The 24,364-nt window shown below is 41.7% G+C and overlaps 1 protein-coding gene across 2 annotated transcripts in view; it reads left to right on the top strand.

Moving 5' to 3' along the window:
* The window catches only part of SYNE1 (spectrin repeat containing nuclear envelope protein 1), a 645,053-nt gene that overhangs the window by 158,210 nt on the left and 462,479 nt on the right, over positions 1 to 24,364 (top strand). Inside the window, exons 3-9 of one of the 2 annotated variants that reach the window (XM_082249740.1) lie at positions 5,069 to 5,164; positions 7,838 to 7,921; positions 13,819 to 13,839; positions 14,380 to 14,472; positions 19,342 to 19,520; positions 22,708 to 22,904; positions 23,224 to 23,333. In XM_082249740.1, coding sequence (XP_082105866.1) covers positions 5,069 to 5,164; positions 7,838 to 7,921; positions 13,819 to 13,839; positions 14,380 to 14,472; positions 19,342 to 19,520; positions 22,708 to 22,904; positions 23,224 to 23,333 — 780 coding nt within the window. The remainder of the gene's footprint in view (positions 1 to 5,068; positions 5,165 to 7,837; positions 7,922 to 13,818; positions 13,840 to 14,379; positions 14,473 to 19,341; positions 19,521 to 22,707; positions 22,905 to 23,223; positions 23,334 to 24,364) is intronic. The other variant, XM_082249741.1, reaches the window with a different exon arrangement.

The raw sequence follows: 24,364 nt of genomic DNA, 5'->3' as shown, positions 1-24,364 counted from the left end.
TACTTGTTGCGCTGCCCATGTGGCCGCGAATATGTGGGCCGTACGATTCGTATGCTGCATGTGCGCCTGCAGGAGCACGTGGCAAATATTATTAAGAAATTCCCAAAGCACAGTGTCTCGCGTCATTATGATCTTTGCCATGGGGGAGACCCTAAAGGCACTGTGTTTTTGGGAATTGACAAATTTTCTGGCAGCTGGAGGGGTGCCAATCGTACTAGAGGTGTTTCCCAGTTGGAAACCAGCTGGATTTATCGATTGAAAACGTATGCCCCCCATGGGTTAAACATCGATTGGGACATCGATGCGTTCATCAATAATGCATAGGTGATGTGTCCTCTCGATGTCCCATGGTCAGATCGTTTGTCCCAATTCTAAGAATATTTATTAATTTGGGGTATATTTATTGTCTTAGTAAAAGATGCCCATAGAATTTTTATATTCTTCTTGTTGTTTTTATTTATGTATTTTTATTGTACTTTTGATTTTTGTTTTTATTGATGGCACTGTATTTAGTATGTGGCCTTTGGGGTCTGTTTCCGTGACCGGTTAATGGCACTGCGCACCCTGGTGGATCCATTATGGTGGCGCTGTTTTTGTGCGTTATAGCACTATTTGGCTACTAAGTATGGGGACCATTGGTATTTTGGAAGCCAAGAGTCAAGCATCCATTCCCATTAGTATCAATGTTGCCCAGAATTGGGGATTTGGCCATGTCACGTTATTATGTGATTTCATGGCATCCCCATTATTATTAGATTGAGTGCTTATATATATCGCAATCCGCAATCCACACATTCTGATCTGTGTTCGGAGTGTCATTAGATTGACATCTGGTATGGATTATTGAGGGTTGAACTTCCTGGTTCCGACTGCTGAAGCGCATGTTTCCAGGGAGCTGGAGTGCAAGCGCTGGGCGCCAGGATGGAGAATTATAGTACTCTGACCCGAAAGTTCCGGTTGTTGGAGCGCATATACCCGACTTCCGGTTTTGGGTGGTTATGCAAAGTTCCGCCTCTTCCGTCCCGTCCGGCGTATAAAAGTGATTGGTTTACCGCAGGCCACACCCCCTGACGACGTCATCTATCGACGAAACGCGTAGGAGGAGCTTGTGGCACGCCACGCTGGGACACACGAGGGACGCGGCGGCCATTTTCTTGGTTGGGAACCGGACCCGAAAGGCGATACATGAGAGAGACATGCCATAATATCTGCTGCTAAATGTGAGTTGCCAATTTTATGCCAGTGCATTTAATAAACACACTTGTTACTGTACTTCACTATGGGAGTTGTCCCCTTTTCTTCACATATGCATCCATACCTGTGTCTGTAACCATTGGAGTTGATGTGGATGTCACTAAGAGCCGGGCACGGTCTGATATGGTCATATAGACGTACGAATAGAGCTGGATCTGATCTCTGTAGTGGGGATCCATTCATTGCGGTAAGGGGCCATCTTTTCTCTTGGTGGTGGTCTCTCTGCACAGAATTGTTGGAGTGTGAAGTGATTGGCTACACCTTTGGGAGCACGTCTTTCTGACATGGACTTTCCTTCCAATTATTGATATTTTTACATGGACTGTGGTGTTCATTTTAATTTAACATTTTTTAAGCGCTACACCATCTATTTCTATAAAATATTTGTTGACTAAGAAAAGATGACAAGTTTCTGGAGAAATATAGACAATAATAAAAATAGTAATACAGGGCAAAAATTAATAAAATATTATGATAGATGAACAGTAATAGATAAAAATGTATCCAGTATTAAATCAAATTTAAAAATTAATATAGCTATATATAATATAAAAACAGTTTTATATCATAAGCCATGTAACATAAAAGGTATGCATGATGAATCAATTAAGCTATATATTCTATATATTAAAAAAATAAAAAATAAAAAAGCTAACCCTACAACATCTAAAATGTATTTAAAACAGATAGTATTTTTTAGGTAGTCTGTCCTGAGGCTAAATTAAGCTTTAAAATACAAAAATGCTATATATATAATGCTGTATACATACATTATATTGTCAAAAGTATTGGGACGCCTGTCTCTACACGCACATGAACTTTATAAACATTGCAGTCTTAGTCCGTAGGGTTCAATATTGAGTTGGTCCACCCTTTGCAGCTATAACAGCTTCAATTATTTTGGGAAGGCTGTCCACAAGTTTAGGAGTGTGTCTATGGGAATGTTTGACCATTCTTCCAGAAGCGCATCTGTGATGTCAGGCACTGATATTGGACAAAAAGGCCTGGCTCGCAGTCTCCAATCGAATTCATCCAAAGGTGTTCTATCAGGTTGGGGTCAGAACTGTGTGCAGGCTAGTCAAGTTCCTCCACCTCAAACTCCCTCATTTCTGTCTTTTTAGACCTTGCTTTGTGCACTGGTGCGCAGTCAAGGTGGAACAGAAAGGGGTCATCCTCAAAGTGTTCCCACAAAGTTGGGAGCATGAAATTGTGCAAAATGTCTTGGTATGCTGATGCCTTAAGAGTTCTCTTCACTGGAACTAAGGAGCCAAACCCAACCCCTGAAAAACAACCCAACACCATAACCCCCCTCAACCAAATGATTTGGACCAGTGCATAAAGCAAGGGGCTTAGCTCCTTAGTTCCAGTGAAGGGAACACTTACGGCTCTTTCTTTCCACACAGGCTAGTCAAGTTCCTCCACCCCAAACTCCCTCATTCCTGTCTTTTTAGCCCTTGCTTTGTGCACTGGTGTGCAGTCAAGTTGGAACAGAAAGGGGTCATCCCCAAAGTGTTCTCACAAAGTTAGGAGCATGAAATTTTCCAAAATATCTTGGTATGCTGACACCTTAAGAGTTCCCTTCGTAGTTCCCTGGATCCCTAGCTCTGCTAGGGCTCTTTCCCCAACCACCTCTCCTCTGACCTCCTCTACTTTATCCGTATAGCACAAACTCCACAAAAAGTTTTCTTGGAACTTCAACTCTCCTCTCATGCCTTTACTAAACCACAATTACTTCACCCCTGGTTCAATGGATGCTGGTTTTAAACGTTGGTCTCCTAAGACTCCGCTCTTGTTACACCATGTGGTCCTATCTAACGTTTTGAAACCTTTACACCTCATCTTGGGCTCAAGACCTGCCACGGTTATGGATCGCTGGAGACACAGGCAATTGAACACGTTTCTTTGTTCCCTTCCTTTTCCCTTGCAAGATTCCAAGGATCTAAATCCAATTGAAGCCATACTCTACCCCCGTGACCCCCCTCTTCACTCTACTTCACAGTTCTACAAGGCACTTATTTCCCTGCAAGGTCAACCTTACCCGGACTTTATCCATAAATGGGAGTTGGATATTGGCTCTAAGATCTCGGATGCTCGAAAGGACAAAGTTCTTGCATTGGCACATGTTTCCTCTATTTCGACCAGGGTTGCTGAATCCAACTACAAGTTGCTATCCAGATGGTATTTTACCCCACGGAAATTGCACAACATATCTCCGGCCATCTCCCCGTTATGTTGGAGGAGTTGCGTAGATCCAGCTTCACATGCACACATCGGGAGGCATTGCCCTGCGATACAGCCATTCTGGTTGGAAATTCTCTGACTTATTCAACTAATCACAGATGAAACTATCCCATTTGACCCATGGGTTGTTCTACTGCATGGAACTACCACGCCACTGTCTAGGTACAAACGCTCAATTATACCTCATCTCCTCAACGCCGCTAAAGCTCTGATACCCACCTATTGGGGCAAGCCCGCCATTCCCAACGTACGTCAATGGCTGCAGAAAATGGATATGACATACCAACTGGAAGAACTTACCTTCATATCCCGTGACAAGTTAGACCGCTTTCACTCTACCTGGTACCCTTGGTCAGCTTTTAAATCCACCCTACGCCTATGTTACTCTACTCACTGAAGGCGCTCCCGCTGATACCCCGCATTGCTAGTATAAACTTGACTACTTGATGTTTTTTGTGGAATACATGTTGCCCGTGGCTTACCCCCCTCCCCCTCTCCCCCCTTCTGTCCCTTCTTTTCCTTGATGTTTCTACCCTTCTTTTTCTTCTCTATACCCCCTTGTTTATCTTTGTTCTTCCCGAAATTGATTTTATTTTGAAGCATAATGTTTGGTAGATATACTCTTTTTTGTTTATATGTGCCATGCTGGATACGGCAGCAGAAACCTCTGTTCTGCGAATGGCACTGCATAGCTTAACTTGAGTACTTGTACCTTCATTGTTTTGATTCACTTGTTTCTTGTTTTATACTATGTCGGATTGTGATGTATGTGTTCTGTTTTTGCTCTTTTAAACTTCAATAAAAAGAAATTAAACAAAAAAAAAGAGTTCCCTTCACTGGAACTAAGGGACCAAACCCAACCCCTGAAAAACAACCCAACATCATAAGCACTCCTCAATCAAATCATTTGGACCAATGCATAAAGCAAGGGGCTTAGCCCCTTAGTTCCAGTGAAGGAAACATTTAAGGTTCTTTCTTTCCACACAGGCTAGTCAGGTTCCTCCACCCCAAACTCCCTCATTCCTCTCTAATTAGACCTTGTTTTGTGCACTGGTGCACAGTTATGTTGGAACAGAAAGGGGTCATCCCCAAAGTGTTCCCACAAAGTTGGGAGCATGAAATTGTCCAAAATATCTTGGTATGCTGGCGCCTTAAAAATTCCTTTCAATGGAACTAAGGGGCCAAACCAAACCCCTGAAAAACAACCCAACACCATAACCCCCCTGAAGCAAATGATTGGACCAGTGCATAAAGCAAGGGTCTTAGCCCCTTAGTTCCAGTGAAGGGAACACTTAAGGCTCTTTCTTTCCACATGACAAAGACGTGCTGGCAGGTTAGGTGGCTCCTTTCCAAATTGTGTGTTCTTGTATGTATGCATGTATGATAGCGACCTTAGCCTTAAGCTCCACGAGGACAGGGGCTTATATGAATCCACTGTGTAAAGTGCTGTGTAAATTGCAGAGATTATATATAGTAAATACTTGTAATAAATAAATATATTCAAAATTGTTGTAAGCTGATACCTAATTGCACTGCATTAAGCTGACCGTTGTCTTGTTTTTCTCTTTTATAGAGAAATCCCCCGTTTGTAATAAATGATCTTTTCGAAGACATAAAAGATGGAACAAAGTTACTTGCATTATTAGAAGTGTTGTCTGGACAAAAACTGGTAGGTAACATAGAAAGTGTTCAAAAGACCTTTTCAGATTCTAACTTGATTTTGTTTAATTTGATTTGAAAATATTTCATAATATAATTACTATTATTTAAATGTATCTAATTGAAGGGTTTAGATTTAGATTAATCCCTGGTTCACACTGCTGCCATTTCTGATGTGTTTTCCGAAACACATGGAATTGCATGACAATTGAAATAACTTGAATTCCTATGGAGGCCATTCACATATATGCCGTGTGATTCTGATGTGATTTTGAGAACAGTCCTGTGCAAGTTTAGAGCTGTGCAGTGCAATTTTTACCTCCATAGACATGAATAGTAACTGCATGCAAAACACTTATCTGTCCTAAGATAACATGATTCTGGTACGAGAGAGAGAGAATCGCAGATGTATCCAAATTTAATGCAAAACGAATTGAAATTCCCTCTGAACTGCATCAACTTGCATTGATCAAATCACACAGCAAAACAGAATAAACTCACACTGCATCAGTGTGAACCTAACCTGAGAACTGGTGGTTTAACATAACTACTTTATTATGGTCAGGAAAATTAAACAAGTTTGCAAATACAACACTTTTCCCTTTTTCCTTTCTCCCGCAGTCTTTTGGGAGTTTTACTCCAAAGGCATTTGCAGACACTTTCCTTTCTGCACATAATGTATTTTTTTAAAGACATCAAACTCATCTTAGATATATATATATGCTGTCTAGACTAGTTAGCTTTGGCATACAAAGTGAAGCTGGAGCATGCCCAGATAAAGTAAAGTCACAGGTGCCTACATTTTGAACTGCACAAAACATTCCCTCTATACCTTGAGGCATTTATTTTCCTTTTATACATGTTTATAGACATTTTATTGAAGGTATGTGTAAGGCAGGCCATACACGGTTCAAATCTCATCTGGTTCCTGCTGAACCGGCTGAGACTCAAACGGTGTATGGGCAGGCAGGGACGTAACTACAGGGGTTGCAGGGGTTGCAGTTGCAACTGGGCCCCATGCTCCAGGGGGCCTGTGCGGCTCCCCTGTACACCTGGATAGGAGGGGCGGCGGGGGCAGAGAAATCACTGTCCTCCTTTTTCCTCCTGTAGCTGCAGGAGGAAAATGGAGAATATTGGTTCCGCTGTATGGTGCCCCCGCCACTCCTCCTATCTAGTTCACTTGTGTTCTGCTGTCTCTGGGCCCCTGCGTGCTCCCCCCTGGTCCTCCCCCCTACTGTGCTGCCCCCCCCCCCCCCACTGTGCTCCCTCCCCTCTCCTGCCGGCTGCTGCAGGGGATGTTTCACAATAGAGAACCAGGAAGGGGACGGTAAATATGTAATTTTCCAGCTCCTCCCTTTTCTGAATGGACAGAGTCATAGTCAGTGACATTGTAAAAAAATAAAATAAAATGATAAAATTTTTAATAATACAATTAAAATACCAAAAAATAAAAACTACTGACACCAGAGGGTGAACTTCCAGGATCGCAAAGGCCACACTTGCAACCGGGCCCTGGCATTCCACCACCGTGGCACCGTGGGGAAGCACCAAGATGGCAGGAAGGGGGGCCCTTCATAGTTTCTTGCACTGGGGCCCTGAAGGTTCTAGTTACGCCTCTGTGGGCAGGCTTAATGTAACAAGTTGATCGATCAAGCAACTTGGGTACAACCAGCATGCCAGGTTTTACCTGTGATTATCGCTAGCTATTTCCTGCAGGAAAGAAATTTGCTCTGTGTATGGCCAGCCTTAAATAGAAATGATTTTGGCTGTTGCCATATGATCAACTTTGTGTGAGAAGACATGTTTTCATTACAAAGGTGCTCTTAGCCCACGTTCATACTTAGGGCGGGTTTGAAATCGTCAAACCGGTGTTTCAGACCAACTTCAAAGGCGATTTGAGAGACATCTGTGCAGGTTCATGCACAGATATCTATTGAAATCGCCCCCAAATTCACCAAAAGTAGTGCAGGACCTACTTTTGGATTAGTGTCCTTGCCGGCAATAGGCACTGATTTGGCATACAAATTGACATGTCGTATCGCATGTCAAATCACCCGATGTGAATGGGGGCTTAATGTTTAAAGGATACCTGTCTACACTGGAGCTGTAATTGGAATGCAGACACCTACATGTGACCTGATTTGGCCATTTAGTGTTGGATCAGGAATGTTTTTTATGTTTGTAGGCACCTTCACAAGTCTAGTGAAGGCTGTTCCGAGGTCTAAAATGAAGGTGGGATGGATTATCCCAGCTTGTCACCATTATTTTCCTAGTGACAGGTATTTGCCTCCAGTGCCTCTCCCTCCCTCTGCACAGGCACAAAATTGCAAATGTACTTAATTCAGACTTGTTTGTAAAATGATTTTTTGCACCAGTGATTGTATGGCAAACAAGTTATACCTACATAGCTAGCCATCATCTCTTGACAGCTTATAATGTTTTTTGCTGGAAATACAATTAAAGGCCAGCTAACCATTGTGAAGGTAGTCATCGGCAGACATCCAATGCAAAAAAACGAAAGTATTGTTATCTTCAAAACTAGCAACAGCATCCCCAAGAAGGCCAAAAAAGACTAAAATCAAAAACATAACAATTTGCACATCCTAAACCTTTATTATTATTTTAACTTTAAATTTGCAATTGTATAATATCAGGCTGATTTTTTTTTTAATACTTCCTGCAGCCATGTGAACAAGGAAGGCAATTGAAGCGCATTCACTGGGTAGCCAACATTGGTGCAGCACTAAAGTTTCTGGAAGGCAGAAGGGTATGTTTTCTTACTAAATTGCATGCTATTCTTGACTGGTTATATGATTTTTGCATACATCGTTATATTGTGTGACCTTGACCTTTCTTGTAGGATGAGTCAATGCAATTCAATCTTTCCATTCCCATACATCTTCCCTATAAGAGCCTATATATAAAGTATAGATACAACACAAAAATCAATCAGCTGTTCACTGTCCTTTCTCCAATTCATGGCTTAAAAATTAATCCAGGAATCTGATTGGTTGCTATGGTAAACTAACCATTTTCTTTCTAGTGTGCTTTTCTTACAACCTCATTGTGTTCAATTTGTGTCCCATTATCACAAGAACTTGCAATACCATGGGGCTGTATTATAGCTACAGAACTGTACGTTGTTACTGTATTTTGTTCAATAAATAGTCAAAAGACCTTGAATATATCTTTTTAGATTCAGTGGAAGACTGACATTTCATTTCAGACACAGGGATTTAAACAGGTGGAATATTGACATGTCGCCCCAAGCATGGAGATTTATTCTGGTGAAAAATCCAATCTAGCCGTACTGATTGAATCTATTGAAAGATTGATGAGTTCTTTGTAACGCAAAGACACTCTAAGCTATAAGAACATTTTCTTACCCAACCATTGTGTTTACAGAGAGGATTCTCTATATGAACTCTAAAGGTCTTTTAAATTCAGAATATTGCATTTTACCATTTTTTTTTAATGAACAGAAATTTAAAATCTTAGGTGCTCAGGTCAGCTTGAAGGTATTCCACATAGCCTTATCCCCATTTGTGTGTAATAGTTCCACAAGGTATACAATTAATACATTTTTCTTCATCGCTCACAATATCAGAATGACCATAATACAAAAACATAGTTTTGCCTACATTTATACTAAATATATACATGATATCAGTATATGTGCATGCAGCCCCTGGCAGCCTTTCAGACCCAATTCATATCACAGTGTTCTGTGAACAAATATTGCTGAGTTTAAAGCTTTTCTTTAGGTTTAGGTTTGGATGTAGAGAAGGATTAGGTTTTATTTCTGTCTGTGTCCCTGCTAGATAAATTCACCCTCTCTATTTGTTCTGGTAACCACTGTCCAAAATGTCCAAGTGTCCACAATTTATCATTTGCACCCAGAACAAAAAGTAAAAATAAATCATCCCATGTGAGCTCAGCCAGCAAAATATCAACTGGGAGGGGTTTTAACCTCTCCTTATTTCCATATCTCCGAAATTGATGCTCAGAAAATTTGCTTTAGAAAGAGTTGGGCTCCCTTTTAATGGCTGCAGTAGGTGTGCAGACCCAGGAACCCAAGCAAAAGGTCTCACAACTAGAGTTTCTGAAAGGTATAAGAAAAGGTTAGGTGTTTAACTCTCCCCATCTGACAAATGGTAAATTATCAGTTGTGGGAGAACTGACCATTAAAGGAGCACTAACTGGTCCAAATATATTATTATATATCCCCCCAAAAATTAGAAGTCATTTAAAATATTTTTAGTATAACTGTCTGAAATATACAATACTTGTGTATCACATTCCCTCAAGCCCCTGCACAGCAGAATTTAAATAGGATCTTCAGCTTACCCTCCCATTTTTTCTATACCCCTGCTTACTGGGCAGTGTTGTAGGCACAGTTCGGATACTTACCCAGCCACCAGATCCAGTGTTGTCCTTCTGACAGCTTTCTGTCAACAGACATTGCTCGGTCCTGGGCCGCCATCTTACTTGTGATGTCATGTGAGGCCTGCTAGCTCTTCCAGGTTCAACCGGTGGGGACCTCACAGTGACACGCCGCTATACCCTGCCCCCTCCCTTTTAGGATAAGAAAAAACATACCGTATTTGTGTAGAGGAGGGGAGGGGGGTCAAGAGGGGGAAGAGCATAGAGAGTGAAGATCCGCCTTAAGTTTACATTGATCAAACATTTCTTACATATTTGTTACAGATATGATCTGTGAGCGCAACAATAGTTCCCAATAATATGTGGTAGGAGTGCTACCTAGACAACCCATTTCAATTGAATTTGGTGAGGTAGACCTGGTTGATGATAAATTTTGCTAATCCAACGGGTAAGTATGACATGTTTGTTTTTTTTAAAGGAAAAAAAAACGAGACTTTAATATCACTTTCAGAGCCGGTTCACACTGAGGCGAGACGACTTCGGGGGGCGACCTGTGAAGTCGCGTGCACCGCTGTGCACCGCGACTTCGGCGCGACTTGCAGGGACTTCACATAATGGAAGTCAATGCAAGTCGCTCCTAGGTCGCCCCAAAGTAGTACAGGACCCTTTTTCTAAGTCGGAGCGGCTTGTGTCGCTCCTATTAGAACGGGTCCTGTACTACTCAATGGACCGCGACCGACCGCCACTTGTCAGGCTGACAAGTCGCCTGACAAGTCCCGGCAGTGTAAATGGGCTCTAAGAGTTGTGTAGGAAATTGCATGTCTATGGAGGGGAGAGTGGCGTGAAAAATCAGGAAAATCCATCCTGGAAGATTGACTGTTCCCCAGAGCGTGTGAGGCAAGAAGCACTAAGAGAAGACAAATACAAACAGCCAGCACTGAAACAAAATCAGAATGTATGGCCAGCAAAAAGATCCCTAAAGAGATGTGAGAGAACATTTTCCTAATCTGGCGGTTTGTATTTGTCTATTTAGTGCTTCTTGCCTCACATGCTCTGGGGAACAGTCGATCTTCCAGGATAGATTTTCCTGATTGTCCACCCCACTCTCCCCTCCATAGACATGCAAGTTCCCACACAACCCTTAAGCCCCGGTTCACACTTGTGCGAGTGCCGGGTTCGCATGTAATGTCGGAGCACACTGCTCCTTCATTACATGCGATCGGCTGTGCGGTGCGAGTTTAGCCATACACTTTGTATGGCTAAATTCGCACCGCAGCCGCAGCAAACACGCACAGGGACCCTTTTTGGCAGCCGCATCAGGATCGGATCGCACAGCGGTTCAAACTTGTGCGATCCGATCCTGTGCGAACTGCACGATCGCACTGCGATATGCGATCAAACTGGGGGTGTCGTTAAGATTACATTGACACCCCAGCGTATCGCATATGGCAGTGTGAACTGCCGGGGGTGCGTGTGCGATGCGGGAACAGGCTGCGGATTCACAGCCTTCCCGCGTCGCATAAATGTGAACCGGACCTAAAGTTTAATTAAAGTCTTTTTTCCTTAAAAAACAAACAAACATGTCATACTTATCCAATCCTCCTCTTCTCAGGTTCCCCGCTGATTCTCCTGGTCCCTCCCTCCTGCTGAGTGCCCCCACAGCAAGCGATTTGTTATGGGGGCAACCGAGCCAAGCTGCTGCTCTTTGTGTCCATTCAGACACGGAGCTGCGGTTCGGCCCCAGCCCCTCTCTCTCCTAAATGTCTCACTGATTTTGATTGACAGCAGTAGGAGCTAAAGGCGCCCCCTGCTGTATCTCAGCCAATCAGGAGGGAGAGTCCCCAGTAAGCTGAGGCTCTCGTACACCATCCTGGATCGAGATGGGGTTTAGGTAAGTATTAGGGGGGCTGAGGCGGACTGCTGCACACAGAAGATTTTTTATCCTAATGCATAGAATGCTTTAAGATAGAAAATCTTCTGCCTTTAGAACCCTCTTTAAGCTGGCCATACACTAGTTGAATTTTGTTTTAAGTGTTCTTATGAAAACTCTTTTCAAAACATTCCTAAAACATTCTTCTTTACCATTACTGAGTCAACTAATTTCATTTGAAAGTTCTTAAAATTTCAGCCCTTTTATTTAAATGTAATCCCAGAAATATTCAGCAGGTTTCATTACAATATGTACACTTTTTCTCAAACAAAAAACACATTTCATACTTTTTCTATTCTGCTCCTCTGAATTTTTTTTTAACTACAGTTGATTTGACCCCAATAATCATCAGAAAAATGAAATGAGCGTTCTGAAAGCAAACATTTTCATTAGAAATTCTATTAATGTACGGCCAGCCTTAGGTCACAGCTGCTAGGACTGTCATTGTAATTGTTATTGCAGGCAGGTGGGGGTATTACACATGGTTAGTAAACTGCCTTTATGTATGCGGTATTGTGTTGTGGCTTTAAATCACTGCCTAACACAAGGAACACTGAGGCTGGCCATACGTATATACATTTCTCATTCAATTTCCTTTAGCTTTCTTTACTTTCAACTATGTAGTGAAAGGGCCTGCCTGATTGCATACAAATTGGAAACTGTTTAGGTTTGACCTTCTATTATATGGTTTTGGTAAATCTAAAGGAAAATTGTATAGTGTATGGCCAGCCATAGTCCTATAATTGTTTGCAAGAGGTTTATGGAACATGGGGATACCGCCATTTTAGTACATTGAGGAGCCCTAATCCATTAAGTTACATCTATTTTTTCTTGAAAACTACTATTAAATGACTGTGTCACTTATAAAAAAAAAATACGGTACCTTCACATTTCTGGTAGTGTCGGAGATTGCCTGTCCCTCCCCACATTTCTATTTTGTGCAATAATGTGCACTGGGCCCTTTTATTTTCAATGGACTACTGCACCATTTTTTAGAATGCAGTGAACCACAATGCTTAGATGGTTTACATCTGTGTTTTGTTTTGCACCAGAACACATGTGCCTTGTGGTGCCATTGATTACAGCACCATTACAGTAATAATTACCACAACACCAGCTCTGAGTGAGGCCTACATGTTTTGCATTAAACGTTTGCCCTTCTTCCTGTCTCAGAAGGTTGGGTGACAGGGGCGTAACTACAGGGGTTGCAGGGGTTGCAATTGCAACCGGGCCTCATGCTTCAGGGGGTCTGTGTGGCTTCCCTGTACACCTGGATAGGAGGGGCGGCGGGGGCAGCATGTAGAGAAATCACTGTCCTCCTTTTTCTCCTGTAGCTGCAGGAGGAAAATGGAGGAGATCAGTTCCTCTGTATGCCACTCCTCCTATCCAGTTCACTTGTGTTCTGCTCTCTCAGGGCCTCTGTGTGCTTCCCTTGGTGCCCCCCCCCTTTTCCACACTGTGCTCCCTTCCCTCTCCTGCCGGCTGCTGCAGGGGATGTGCCACAGTAGAGAACCAGACAGAGATCAGTAAATATGTAATTTACCAGCTCCTTCCTTTTCTGAATGGACAGTGTCATAGTCCGTGACCGTGACATTGTAAAAAAATTAAATAAAATGATGAAAAATAATACAATTAAAGTACCAAAAAATAAAAACTACTGACACCAGTGGGTGAACTTCCAGGATCACAAAGGTCACACGCCCTGGCATTCCACCACCGTAGGGAGGCCCCAAGATGGCAGGAAGGGGGCCCACTGCAGAACTTGTGAAAGGGTACCGCTGCGGGCAAGTAATAAAGGGCCCTGCAACGAGAGTAAAGGGGCCCAGGATCAGTGGGAAGATCCCCAGGCTTGAAGGGAAGGGCCCGGCCAGGGGTCCGGGGGGCCCTTAATGGTTTCTTGCACCAGGGCCCTGAAGGTTCTAATTACGCCTCTGTTGGGTGATAAAAAATTTATATTAAGAAGTAGTTTGCACTTCTTAGTTTATGTATAATGATGTAATAACACATATGGCAGTGACTGGGCCTTCTCCAAATGGAAGACAAGCAAAAATGGCCATCACTATCAGTTGGGGATATTTACTAAAATGAGTGCACACAGAGTCTGGGGCAGCTGTGCATCAGCTTCTAGGTTTTATTTTCACAGCTTAATTAAACAAGCTGAAGTTAGAAGCTGATTTGGTTACTATGCATAGTTGCTCCAGATTTTGTGTGCACCAGTTTTAGTAAATCTCCCCCCGTGTGTGCCCATGTGTATGCCATAATAATAGTGGAACTTTGGTGTAGAGGCTTTATAGACTTGATAACTGCAACAGTTTTTTTTTTAATACTGTGCATTTTACTTTACATGCAAGTCTGTATACAGAGGATCCCCGGTTAGTAGTTTTAATAGACTTTAGTAACTTTTAAGTAATAAACAACTGAATTTGATAATACATTTTAGGATCTTTTAATGGGCTGTGCAGCTGAGCATGCTGAGTGCTTTATATTACTGAGTCCCTTATGTTTATTATACAGTGATTTCCTTTTTAAGGTGACGCTTCCTTTACAACTTCTGTTGATATTTTGCCGGGTGGCTGTATGTGCCTTCAGCATCTACATTGCTTACGTTTTTTTTCTTTTTTCCCCCTAATTTCTGTTCCCCTTCCTATTTCCTAGTTTCCCTTCCTCATGAGCATGTCTGTATTTCCACACTGAATAGCAGCAAACAGCAACACCTACAGGCAATAGGGTATAATATATATCCATTTTCTGTATGCCGTGTACTGTATAGACATGCTCGAGAGAAGTGTATGAAATTAGCATCTTCTAAAATAATTTGAATAATTAAATTCAAAGTAAAACAAATAATATAAAGAAATAATTTGGAAAATACTATCCAGGTATGATTCACTGTTGTTGTCTTTTTGTTCCAGATTAAGTTAGTGAATATCAACTCGACTGACATTGCTGATGGGAAACCTACCATTGTGCTTGGTTTGATATGGACCATCATTCTTTATTTTCAGGTAATTGTAATTTGGGTGTAAGGAGAGGCAGAATTGTGATGAATTTGGCTAAGTGCAATGGAGGTGTTGGGAAATGTGAAATTATAGCAGTTTATAACTTTGCAATGGGCTTTAACCACTTTAAGACTGGAAGGATTAATGGTTAATGACTAGGCCCTATTTTGCGATTCGGCACTGCGTTACTTTAACAGACAATTGTGCAATCGTGCAACGCTGTATCCAGACAAAATTTATGTCCTTTTTTTCCCACAAATAGAGCTTTCTTGTGGTGGTATTTGATCACCTGTGCGATTTTTATTTTTTGCACTATAAACAAAAAAAGAGCGACAATTTTGAAAAAAAAAACAAAACAATATTTTTCACATTCTGCTATATGACATTCTAACAAAAAAAAAAAAAAAAAAATCCAAATTTTTTAACATTTTAGGCCAATTTGTTTTCTGCTACATATTTTTGATTAAAAAAAAAATTGCAATAAGCGTATTTTGATTGGTTTGCACAAAAGTTGTTGCGTCTACTAACTACGGGAAAGATTTATGTCATTTTTATTGTTTTTTTTTTTTTTTTACTAATAATGGCAGGGATCTGTGATTTTTTGCGGGACAGTGACATTGCGCTGGACAGATCGGACCCCTAACTGACATTTTTGACACTTTTGGGGGGACCAGTGACATTACTACAGTAATCAGTGCTATAAATATGCACTGTTACTGTATTAATAACACTGGCAGGAAAGGGGTTAACACTATAGGTGATCAAGGGGTTAAATGTGAGCCTAGGGGAGTGATTCTAACTGTTGGGGGATGGGCTTCTGAAAGGACCATAGAGACATGTGATCCTATATAGAAGGATCACATGATCTCTATGATCATTTGAGGGAGTGTGTTTACAACAGCCAACCGTCCTTCTCTCTCAGCGGGGAACAATCGCGGGTGTCAGGCGGCAATTGGAGCCGCCTGACACACGCATCGGCTTGCCCGCTGACAAACAAGGGCGGGAGCACGCCACCAGCAGTGCGCACTCGCCCCCTAGCCTCTTGAGAGCGAGCGACGTAGATATACGTCGCTTTGCCCAGGAGCGGCTGCCTGCCACACTCTGCTTTAGGCGGTCGTTAAGTGGATAAAAGGCTTCCGAGGGTCACAATGTCCCTTCTAATTACCCTATAACAGTTTTTGTGTTAAAAATCAGACCCTCATTAGCTACTTTTCTTTACATTTTTTTTTCAAAGAAAAAAAAACAGGCAGTGAAAAAAGATAACATAAAAAAATTTAAAAGTGACAGTCCACAAAACGATCAATCAAATAAAAAAAAAAAAAAATTTACCAACAACGTTTGGGCATTGCTTTGCTATGTGTTATTGCATGCATATTTGCGTGCACAACAATGTGTGTCACATTGCCAACATATTTAACCACTTTCCGAACAACATTTTATCATATACTGCTGGCCGGCGACTTTGTTGTTCTTCCTTGTTTACAGGCGTGCCCACACGCTTCCTACTTCTTGTGCTGTGGTTGGACACAGCACAAGTTTGTCAGCAGGCTCGCAGCCAATGACTTTGGCTGTAAACCTGCTAATGGCTGTGGCCAACCACAGCATGGAGATCTGTGTGTGTTAGTAAACACACACCACAGATCTAGCTGCTTCTGTTAAGCACACAGTTACCTATTGCATTGCCCTCCTGATCACCCCTGTCACCTAGGCAGTGCCATTAGTACAGTGTACAGTATTATCACTGTATTAGTGTCACTATTGACTTCAGATAGTGTCAGTTACTCAGTTAGTGTCCCTCCCAGCCAGTATCAGTTAGTGCTAATCTCTGATTGCCCGCCATACTATCACAGTCACACTAGAAATGTAATGGGCAGTCAGAAAGTCAGAGCCGCATTTAAAGCTGCATGAATTCCAATATGTACGTAGTTTGTAGATGCTATAACTTTCACACAAACCAATTACTATAAACTTATTAGGATTTTTTTTTTTTTATCAAAGACATGTAGAAAAATACATTTTGGCCTAAATGTATGAAGAAATTGATTTTATTGGATATATTTTATAACAGAAAGTAAAAAAAAGTTGATCATTTTTTTTCACCACCGGAAGGACATTTGTAGGTTATTTTGTGGCAGTTTAAACTGTTTAGCATTTTTTTTTTCATGCACAGTGGCAACCTTGTAGTAATTTCAACTACAACCATTTAATCACTAATGTAAATGAACAGATCCAACGAACCTGCTAACACATTTGCCATGTATATACACATAGATTACAGCCAGCACTCTTATCCCTCTCTTTAATTGAATAAGGTATGCCTGGTTTTAAATGGAAGGATTTAGCACAGATGCTGTAAATCTGTCTTTATCCCTCTGTTTAGATGTACTACAAGACAGGTCCTCAGTTGCCAACCCACTGCTGTTGAGCTAGGTCAGCCAGGCGACATTTGGATCTCATTGTTGTCTATATACAACCCAGACATTTTTTAGAAGTCATGGTGGAATTATCACAAATTAGGGAGATGGCCCTTCTCTCTTGATTCACATATATGCGACTGCGCTTGATGCTTTTTTCCGCCACATTTTGCAGTGCTTTTTGCATTTTTTTAAACCCGCATTTTTGATGCATTATTGCATACATTTTGTGTTTTGCATTTTTTTCCCTCTTTAACACACCGTGTATAGCTGGTTGCTGAGGAGTGGGCCCGGAACCTGACCACCTCGTTCTTAACAACTGATGAGACATCCGCTGTCAGTGGGATTACCGCCCACAAAAGAAAAAAGACAATCGTGAACAAAAATACGTGGTATGCCCCCAAATCTGTACCAGGCCCTTATGTCTGGTATGGATTTGGAGGGAAACTGCACACCAAAATTTAAAAAAAATGCGGTCCCCCCCAAAATCCATACTATACACTTATCAAAGCATGCAGCCCAGAAGGACAGGAAAGGGAGGGGGCGAGCGAGAACCCCCCCTCCTGAACCATAGGAAGATGCAGAGATGCTGAGGAGATCTCTGGATGATGGAGGCACATATACTGACCATGCTATCAGAGATCAGCAGCCATGATAAACAAGGTCAGTTAAAAGTGAGGAAGACAGGAACAGGCAGGATCATTCAGGTATTGTACAATATAGAAAGGGACAATTGACATGGGAAAAACACTGTGCTATATCTCCTGCCCTAAAGGGATGTGTTTTTTTTTTTTGTTAGGGTTACAACCATTTTAAAGGAGTTGTAAAATCAGAAGGTTTTTTATCTTAATGCATTCTGGTTGTAGCAGCCTCCCCAGCACCCCCTAATACTTACCTGAGCCCCATCTCTCTCCAGCCATGTCCACGAGTCCCTCGGCAACCTGGGACTCTCCCTCCTGATTGGCTGAGACACAGCCATGATGCCATTGGCCCCCGCGGCTGTCAATCAAAGTCAGTTAGCCAATCAGGCGAGAGAGGGAACAGGGCCGAACGGCAGCTTGGTGTCTGAATAGACACATAGAGCTATAGCTCATTTCGGATGCCCCCATACCAAGCTCCTTGCTGTGGGGGCACTTGATAGGAGGGAGAGGCAAGGAGCAGCAAAGTGGAACCCGAGAAGAGGAGGATTGGGGCTGCTTGGAGCAAAACCAACTGCACAGAGCAGGTAAGTAACAATAACATGTTTGTTATTTATAGAAAAACAAGACTTTGCAATCACTTTAAGAGTCGGTTCACACTAATCCGACTCGAAGTCGCCCCGACTTTGGGCGACTGATGAAGTCGCCCATGTAGCGCGACTTCAGCGCGGCTTGCAACGACTTCTCATAATAGAAGTCAATGCAAGTCACTCTGAAAAAAATAGTGCAGGAACCTTTTTCTAAGTCGGAGCGACTTGAGTCGCTCTGATTAGAACGGTTCCATTGCACAGCATTGGGAGCTACTTGTCAGGCAACCAAGTCGTCTCACAAGTCGGATCAGTGTGAACCGGCAGTAAGGGAGAATCTGAAATTTGGAGTTGTCACCAGAACAAAACTAGTGAAGAAACCTTACAATAGGGGCATTTGTTTCAGTGACAACTATCTGAGAGGGTATTTCTCCTACTATGGAGATATCCCCTCATGTTTCCTGCCAGGTCTTCAGAGAGAAAATATCCCCAATGAGGAAAAAATTCCCCTATTCCCCCTTCCATCCAAAACTAAAAACAGTTTTTGTTTAGATACACGTTGCTAAAGAGATGGTATGGCAGATGGTGCTTGCTCTGCAGTTCCTATTATCCTTGCAAAACCTCCCACTGAGTTGTCTGATTAGGGATAATTCTCTGTTGTGATTACTCTATAGGGGTCTATTTATTATTTCACACAGCTTTCACCCAAGATTCACATTTTTAATGGAATCTTAGGAGAAAATGGGTAACTCTTGGGTGAAAACATTGACAAATAAACCCATTCGAGTTTGCTTTACTTCCTTAAGTATTGTACCAACAGAGATGCAATGCTAAAGTTTAAAAAAACTTTAACATTTGGCTTTAAATTAAAACACAAAATGAAAAAATACAGTATTTATCATGTTTATATTATCATATTTACATGACTAAACATGTATATATATATATATATATATATATATTTGTTTTTAAAATAGGTCCTAACCATAGTAACTAAAACATACAGTATGTATAAAATCACCATTAATAATTTTTTCTAATGAAATTTAAAAAGTAGGGAACTCAGTGGGGTGCCAGTCAGAAAGTGCTCTAGGGGCTACTGATTCACCACTGTAAGTGCTCTCCAGGTTGTCCATTCACTGTGACAACCACATTGACTATCATTATGTTCACATTCAAATTTAAGTGACTATATTCATGTATTATGTTTTTTTTTTTTCGTTTTGCTGTTTATAGATCGAAGAATTAACCAGCAATCTTCCACAGCTTCATTCACTGTCTAGTAGCACATCTTCAGTAGACAGTTTAGTGGGCTCTGATACAGCCAGTCCCCCAAACAAACGCAAAGTGGTCAATAAAATTCAGGGAGGTGCCAAGAAAGCCCTGCTTAGATGGGTACAATATACTGCAGCCAAGTAAGTATACGTTTTTTTGTTAACTCACATTTTTTGTATTGTGTATGTTCATAAAACATGTCTTATGTACTAGTTATAAAAAATTACCATATAATTTAAGCCAGGATAGAAAATAACCAAAACACATCAATAACAGGGATAAGCAAATCAATCATGATGTTTTTACGGCTAACTGAAAATGTTTAACCTCCTGATAAATATAACCCCCGGTAACCACAGCCACAAAACAAATCGGGAAGGCCTGGAAAACCCCTCACCTCACTGTCTTGGAAACCAAAAGTAGAGCAACTAGAGCAATGATACATGCCAAAGTAGAACCAGTTATCCTTGATAAGGTCCATGAATTTTAACAGCATTGGAAACCAAGGGTTGACCACTATCTTCCTTCTGATTTTGACAGCATCCTGCTACTACCTTAAAAAATATTACAGTCAACCTCATATACATGCAGAAATCAATCATACCCCTCCTCCCCCTTTCATCCGTCAACCCTCAACTCTGCTTTTTACCCCATCTCCCCCTATACCACCCTTTCTCCTTCCCTCCCCCGCCATACACCCTCCTTCTTTTATCTCTTTCTTTGTCCCTCCTACCTCTGCCCTTTTCTTCTGAATGTAACCTCCTCAGCCTTAACCCTTCTATCTGCTTACCTTGCTTTGATTGGACATTCCCCTTCTAACTATACGTCACCTAAGCTTCAGCCCACAATAATACACAATGATCTCTCAGGATCCTAGCCCACACTCAATAACGAGACCTTTAGACATCTATTTGCTTACCCAGATACCTTTTTATTCGTTACCATCTTCTTTTCATCTTGTTAATGTTAACTATGTTATGCATGTTTCATACTATAATAAGAAGGGCTGCGTCCCTGTCTCAGCAATGTACATCTACATTTTCGTTGCCTCCCCCCAAAATTCAGGGGAAGTTTTTTTTTCGAGTACATTCTATTGTAACATGTTCTACTAAATTTTGAACAAGAATGTAAAAACCCCTAAACACTTCAAGTAGTGTCATTTTTCAGTGGTTACTCCTGCCGACCCTTATGTCACTACTGTGTCATGTAGTAACTTAGGGACCAATGGGTGGAACCACAGAGCGCGGTTGGTAACCTGGAGATTGACATCTTTTTTTGGGGGTCACATTTCTTAGCAGTTTTATTTTAGTGAATAGTTTTAACTGCTGTTGCTCTGAAGGTCCTTTTTCTAAATGGATTGAATTCTTACCCATGTGCTACTGATACAAGTACATTTCTCAAATCTTTTACCTACCCTTTAATACACCGATTAGCCATACCATTATGACCACTGACAGGTAAAGGGAAAATCTTGTTAAAATGGCATCTGAAAATTTGTGGGATATATTAGGCAGCAAGTGAAAATGTTATCCATGAAGTTGATGTGGTGAAAGCTGGAAAAAATGGGCATCGCAGTTTGTTGTGTATGGGGCTGTGAAGCCCATTGTGACCCAAGTCCACAGCCAAAAGCTTCTACAATGGTCACATAAACATCAGAACTGGACTACGCAGCAATGGAAGAAGGTGGCCTAGTCTGATGGATCATGTTTTCTTTTACATCATATGGATGGCCGGGTGTGTGTGCGTCACTTACCTGGGGAATAGATGGCACCAGGATATGGTATAAGAAGGCAAGTTGGCATAGGCAGTGTGATGCTTTGGGCAATGTTCTGCTGGGAAACCTTGGGTCCTGCCATTCATATGGATGTTACTTTGGTGTCCATGCCTCAATGGGTCAGGGCTGTTTTAGCAAAAGGTGGCCATACTCAGTATTAGGTGGGTGGTCATAATTTTATAGCTGATTGGTGTATATTTGAACGTGTCAATTAGGTCACCTATAAGACAACTTTTCTCCAAAATGAAAATATGAAATGCCAGGCCTTTAAAGTGATCCTCTCACCACAGGGTCACTTGTAAAAGATTTACAACCTGTAAAAACATTACCAATATTAAAGCGGAGTTCCACCCTCGGAAAGTTTTTTTCACTAAAAATACCCGCGGGACAGTCAGGGCTAGTACATTCCACAATAGATAGCCTCTGAACTGTCCCAGGTCACACATAACTTTTAGAAGAAATATTTACCTTGAAAATATCTTGTCCAGCGCTGCCATCTCAGGTGTGGGCAGCTGAAGCCAGCGCATCCTCTTCGGCGTCCTCTTCCGTGTCCTCTTCGTCCCATAATGCGCCTGCACCGGCCCTTCTCGTCATGTCCGGTGCAGGGGTGTCATTCCTGCACAGCTTCTGGGCATGCCCAGAAGCTGCTTAGCAGTGAATGACGTGCCTGCACCGGAAGTGACGAGCAGGGCCGGTGCAGGCGCATTGATTCCTGGGAGCGATGATGTACAGCTCCTAGGAATCAATGCAAGCAGGAAGTGACGGCGCGGGCCACGGCCGCAGAGAGAGGAAGAGGAAGTAAAGTAAGTATATTTTCTTCTAAAACAAGGTAAGTAAAGAAAAAAAAAAAACGCGATTATCCATTTATTTTTCAGGTGACACAGAGCAAGCAGATGGGGCAAAGTGTCTTTTAAGGGTGGAACTCCACTTTAACTTCTTACAGCCCATGTCTTCTAGCACTTTGGTAGCAAGGTCACTTTAAGCATGAAGAAAGTTATCAAAGCTGCCACAGGTTAAATGCAGCTAATTCCAACGTTGAGTAAGGGTTGTTTGCAGAATCCACTGTCAATCACGAATTATCCAGCTTACAAACAACTCAAGGGTTTGTATTAATTTAACAAAGGCTCTACTCAGTTATATACCTACAGACTTAGTTATCCCCTGACTGGGCACTAACATCTTGCCTATCGCACACCTACAAGAGGTGAAGCCAGGTTGTCAGTCACAGCCCTCATGTCAAAGTCATTCCCATGACAGTCAAGTGTTACTGCTCTGTGCTTATGTCATTGGCCAATGGTAGGGGTTAGAGGTCAGGATGAGGGCTTCACTGCTGACTTTTGATGTTCAGTCTGCTCTTTCTATAGACTGGTTTTAGGAATCATGGGGAGCTTTTGAAACTCTGATGAATGACCTATGAAGGTATCACTGTGTTTATGTGCTTTAGGAATAGAAAAGTTCACTTTGATACTTCCTAAAATATTGAAATAAATGTTACTACTAGATACAGACTGCTTGAATAAAAGTATCCATTTTGTTTTCCTTAAAAATCAAAGACGCCATGGAATCGAAATAAAAGACTTTGGAGCATCTTGGAGAAGTGGCATTGCCTTCCACTCAATAATCTATGCAATTCGTCCAGAACTGGTGGACATGGAAAAACTGAAAGGAAGAAGCAATCGGGAAAATCTGCAAGAAGCATTTACAATAGCAGAAATTGAGCTCGGGATACCAAGACTCTTAGAGCCTGAAGGTATTTTTATGTTCTTGTATTATAGCAACTAGACTGAAAAATTGAACTAGACGTTAACTACAGATTTTATCTCAAGAACATATAGTATTAAATGTACAGTATAATATAAAATACCATTGTCAAGCTGATTAAATAGCTATATTTAATAAACCCAAAATGTAAAAAAAAAAAAATTGCAGATTATTCATTTATTATGGATACATTTTCAATGTAACCATGGACAATAATTAAATCTAAAATTAGAGCATGAAAATGCAAAAAAAAAAAAAAAATGAAAATAAATAAAATAGGTATATTTACATGTTTTTTTTTTCCTTAGATGTAGATGTTGATAAGCCTGATGAAAAGTCCATCATGACTTACATCGCTCAATTCCTCAAACACTATCCTGATCTTCACAGCTCAGCAGGGAATGGACAACAAGATGACGTAAGTGTCAAGAACCTATGGGTAAAATGTTTCTATCTAATTTATAGCATTGATAAATGATTTAGCATTTTTACACACAATGCCAGCACACTACTATTTTTTTTTTTTGCCTGAACAAAAAACATGAAATAGACCATAGTTTAGCTTTGAAGTGAAGATTTCAGCCAATTTAGGGCTAATGTAGAAAAGTGTTGTTTTTTTTTTTTTTTTTTGCACCTCAAAGCAGGTCAGAAGAATCCTATTTACTTCAGTGGTGTGATGACATTTCTGGGGCTGTGCGTGACTTGCTTGTTTTGCATTGTTCTTTTTTGGGGACTGATGGCCCTATTGAGTTATAGTTGCAATCAGAGCAGGTCAAAATGCCTTCTATTACATTTCATAACCAGAAAAGCTAATTCTGTGTTCCTCTCTGATTGTGGTTTTACTTTATTACCAGCATGACTGTCCTGACTTTAGGACTGTCTTCACCCCTGACGTTGATCACCGTCCGCCCAATGCTTCCTATATAAACAAAGTGTTTAAGTGGCTAATTAGAGTCCTTTCACTGAGTGGGTTGATGGATGAGCTTTGTGAGTAAGGCCTCTTTCACACGGTCCGCCTCCGTAGGCGGATCCGTGCTGCTCAGCGGGGATCGATCCGCTGATCCCGGCTGAGCCGGCGGATGACAGCTCCGTCTCCGCTAGCAGAGCGGAGAGGGAGGTGTCACAGCTCCCGCTGCTCTCTATGGGGGATCGGATGAGAGCGGACTGCCTGTCCGCTCTCGTACGATCCGATCCCCAGGATGGATGGGAAAATAGGGTTTCCACCCTTCTGGATTTCACGGACAGGATCGGATACGGATGGCAGCGGGTGTCAGCGGAGGTGTCTCCGCTGACATCCACTGCCCCATAGGGATACATGGAGGATCCGATCAGATCCGCCTAAAAAACTGACAGGCGGATCTGATCGGACCACCCGTGTGAAAGAGCCCTAAGGCCCCTTTCACACATACAGTCCATTCAGTTCTTTAGTTCTGTCACATCAAAATGTAT

Source organism: Pelophylax lessonae (assembly GCF_965119305.1).
Source record: "Pelophylax lessonae genome assembly, chromosome: 3".
NCBI lineage: Eukaryota > Metazoa > Chordata > Amphibia > Anura > Ranidae > Pelophylax > Pelophylax lessonae.
This window is presented reverse-complemented; position numbering and strand designations above follow the sequence as displayed.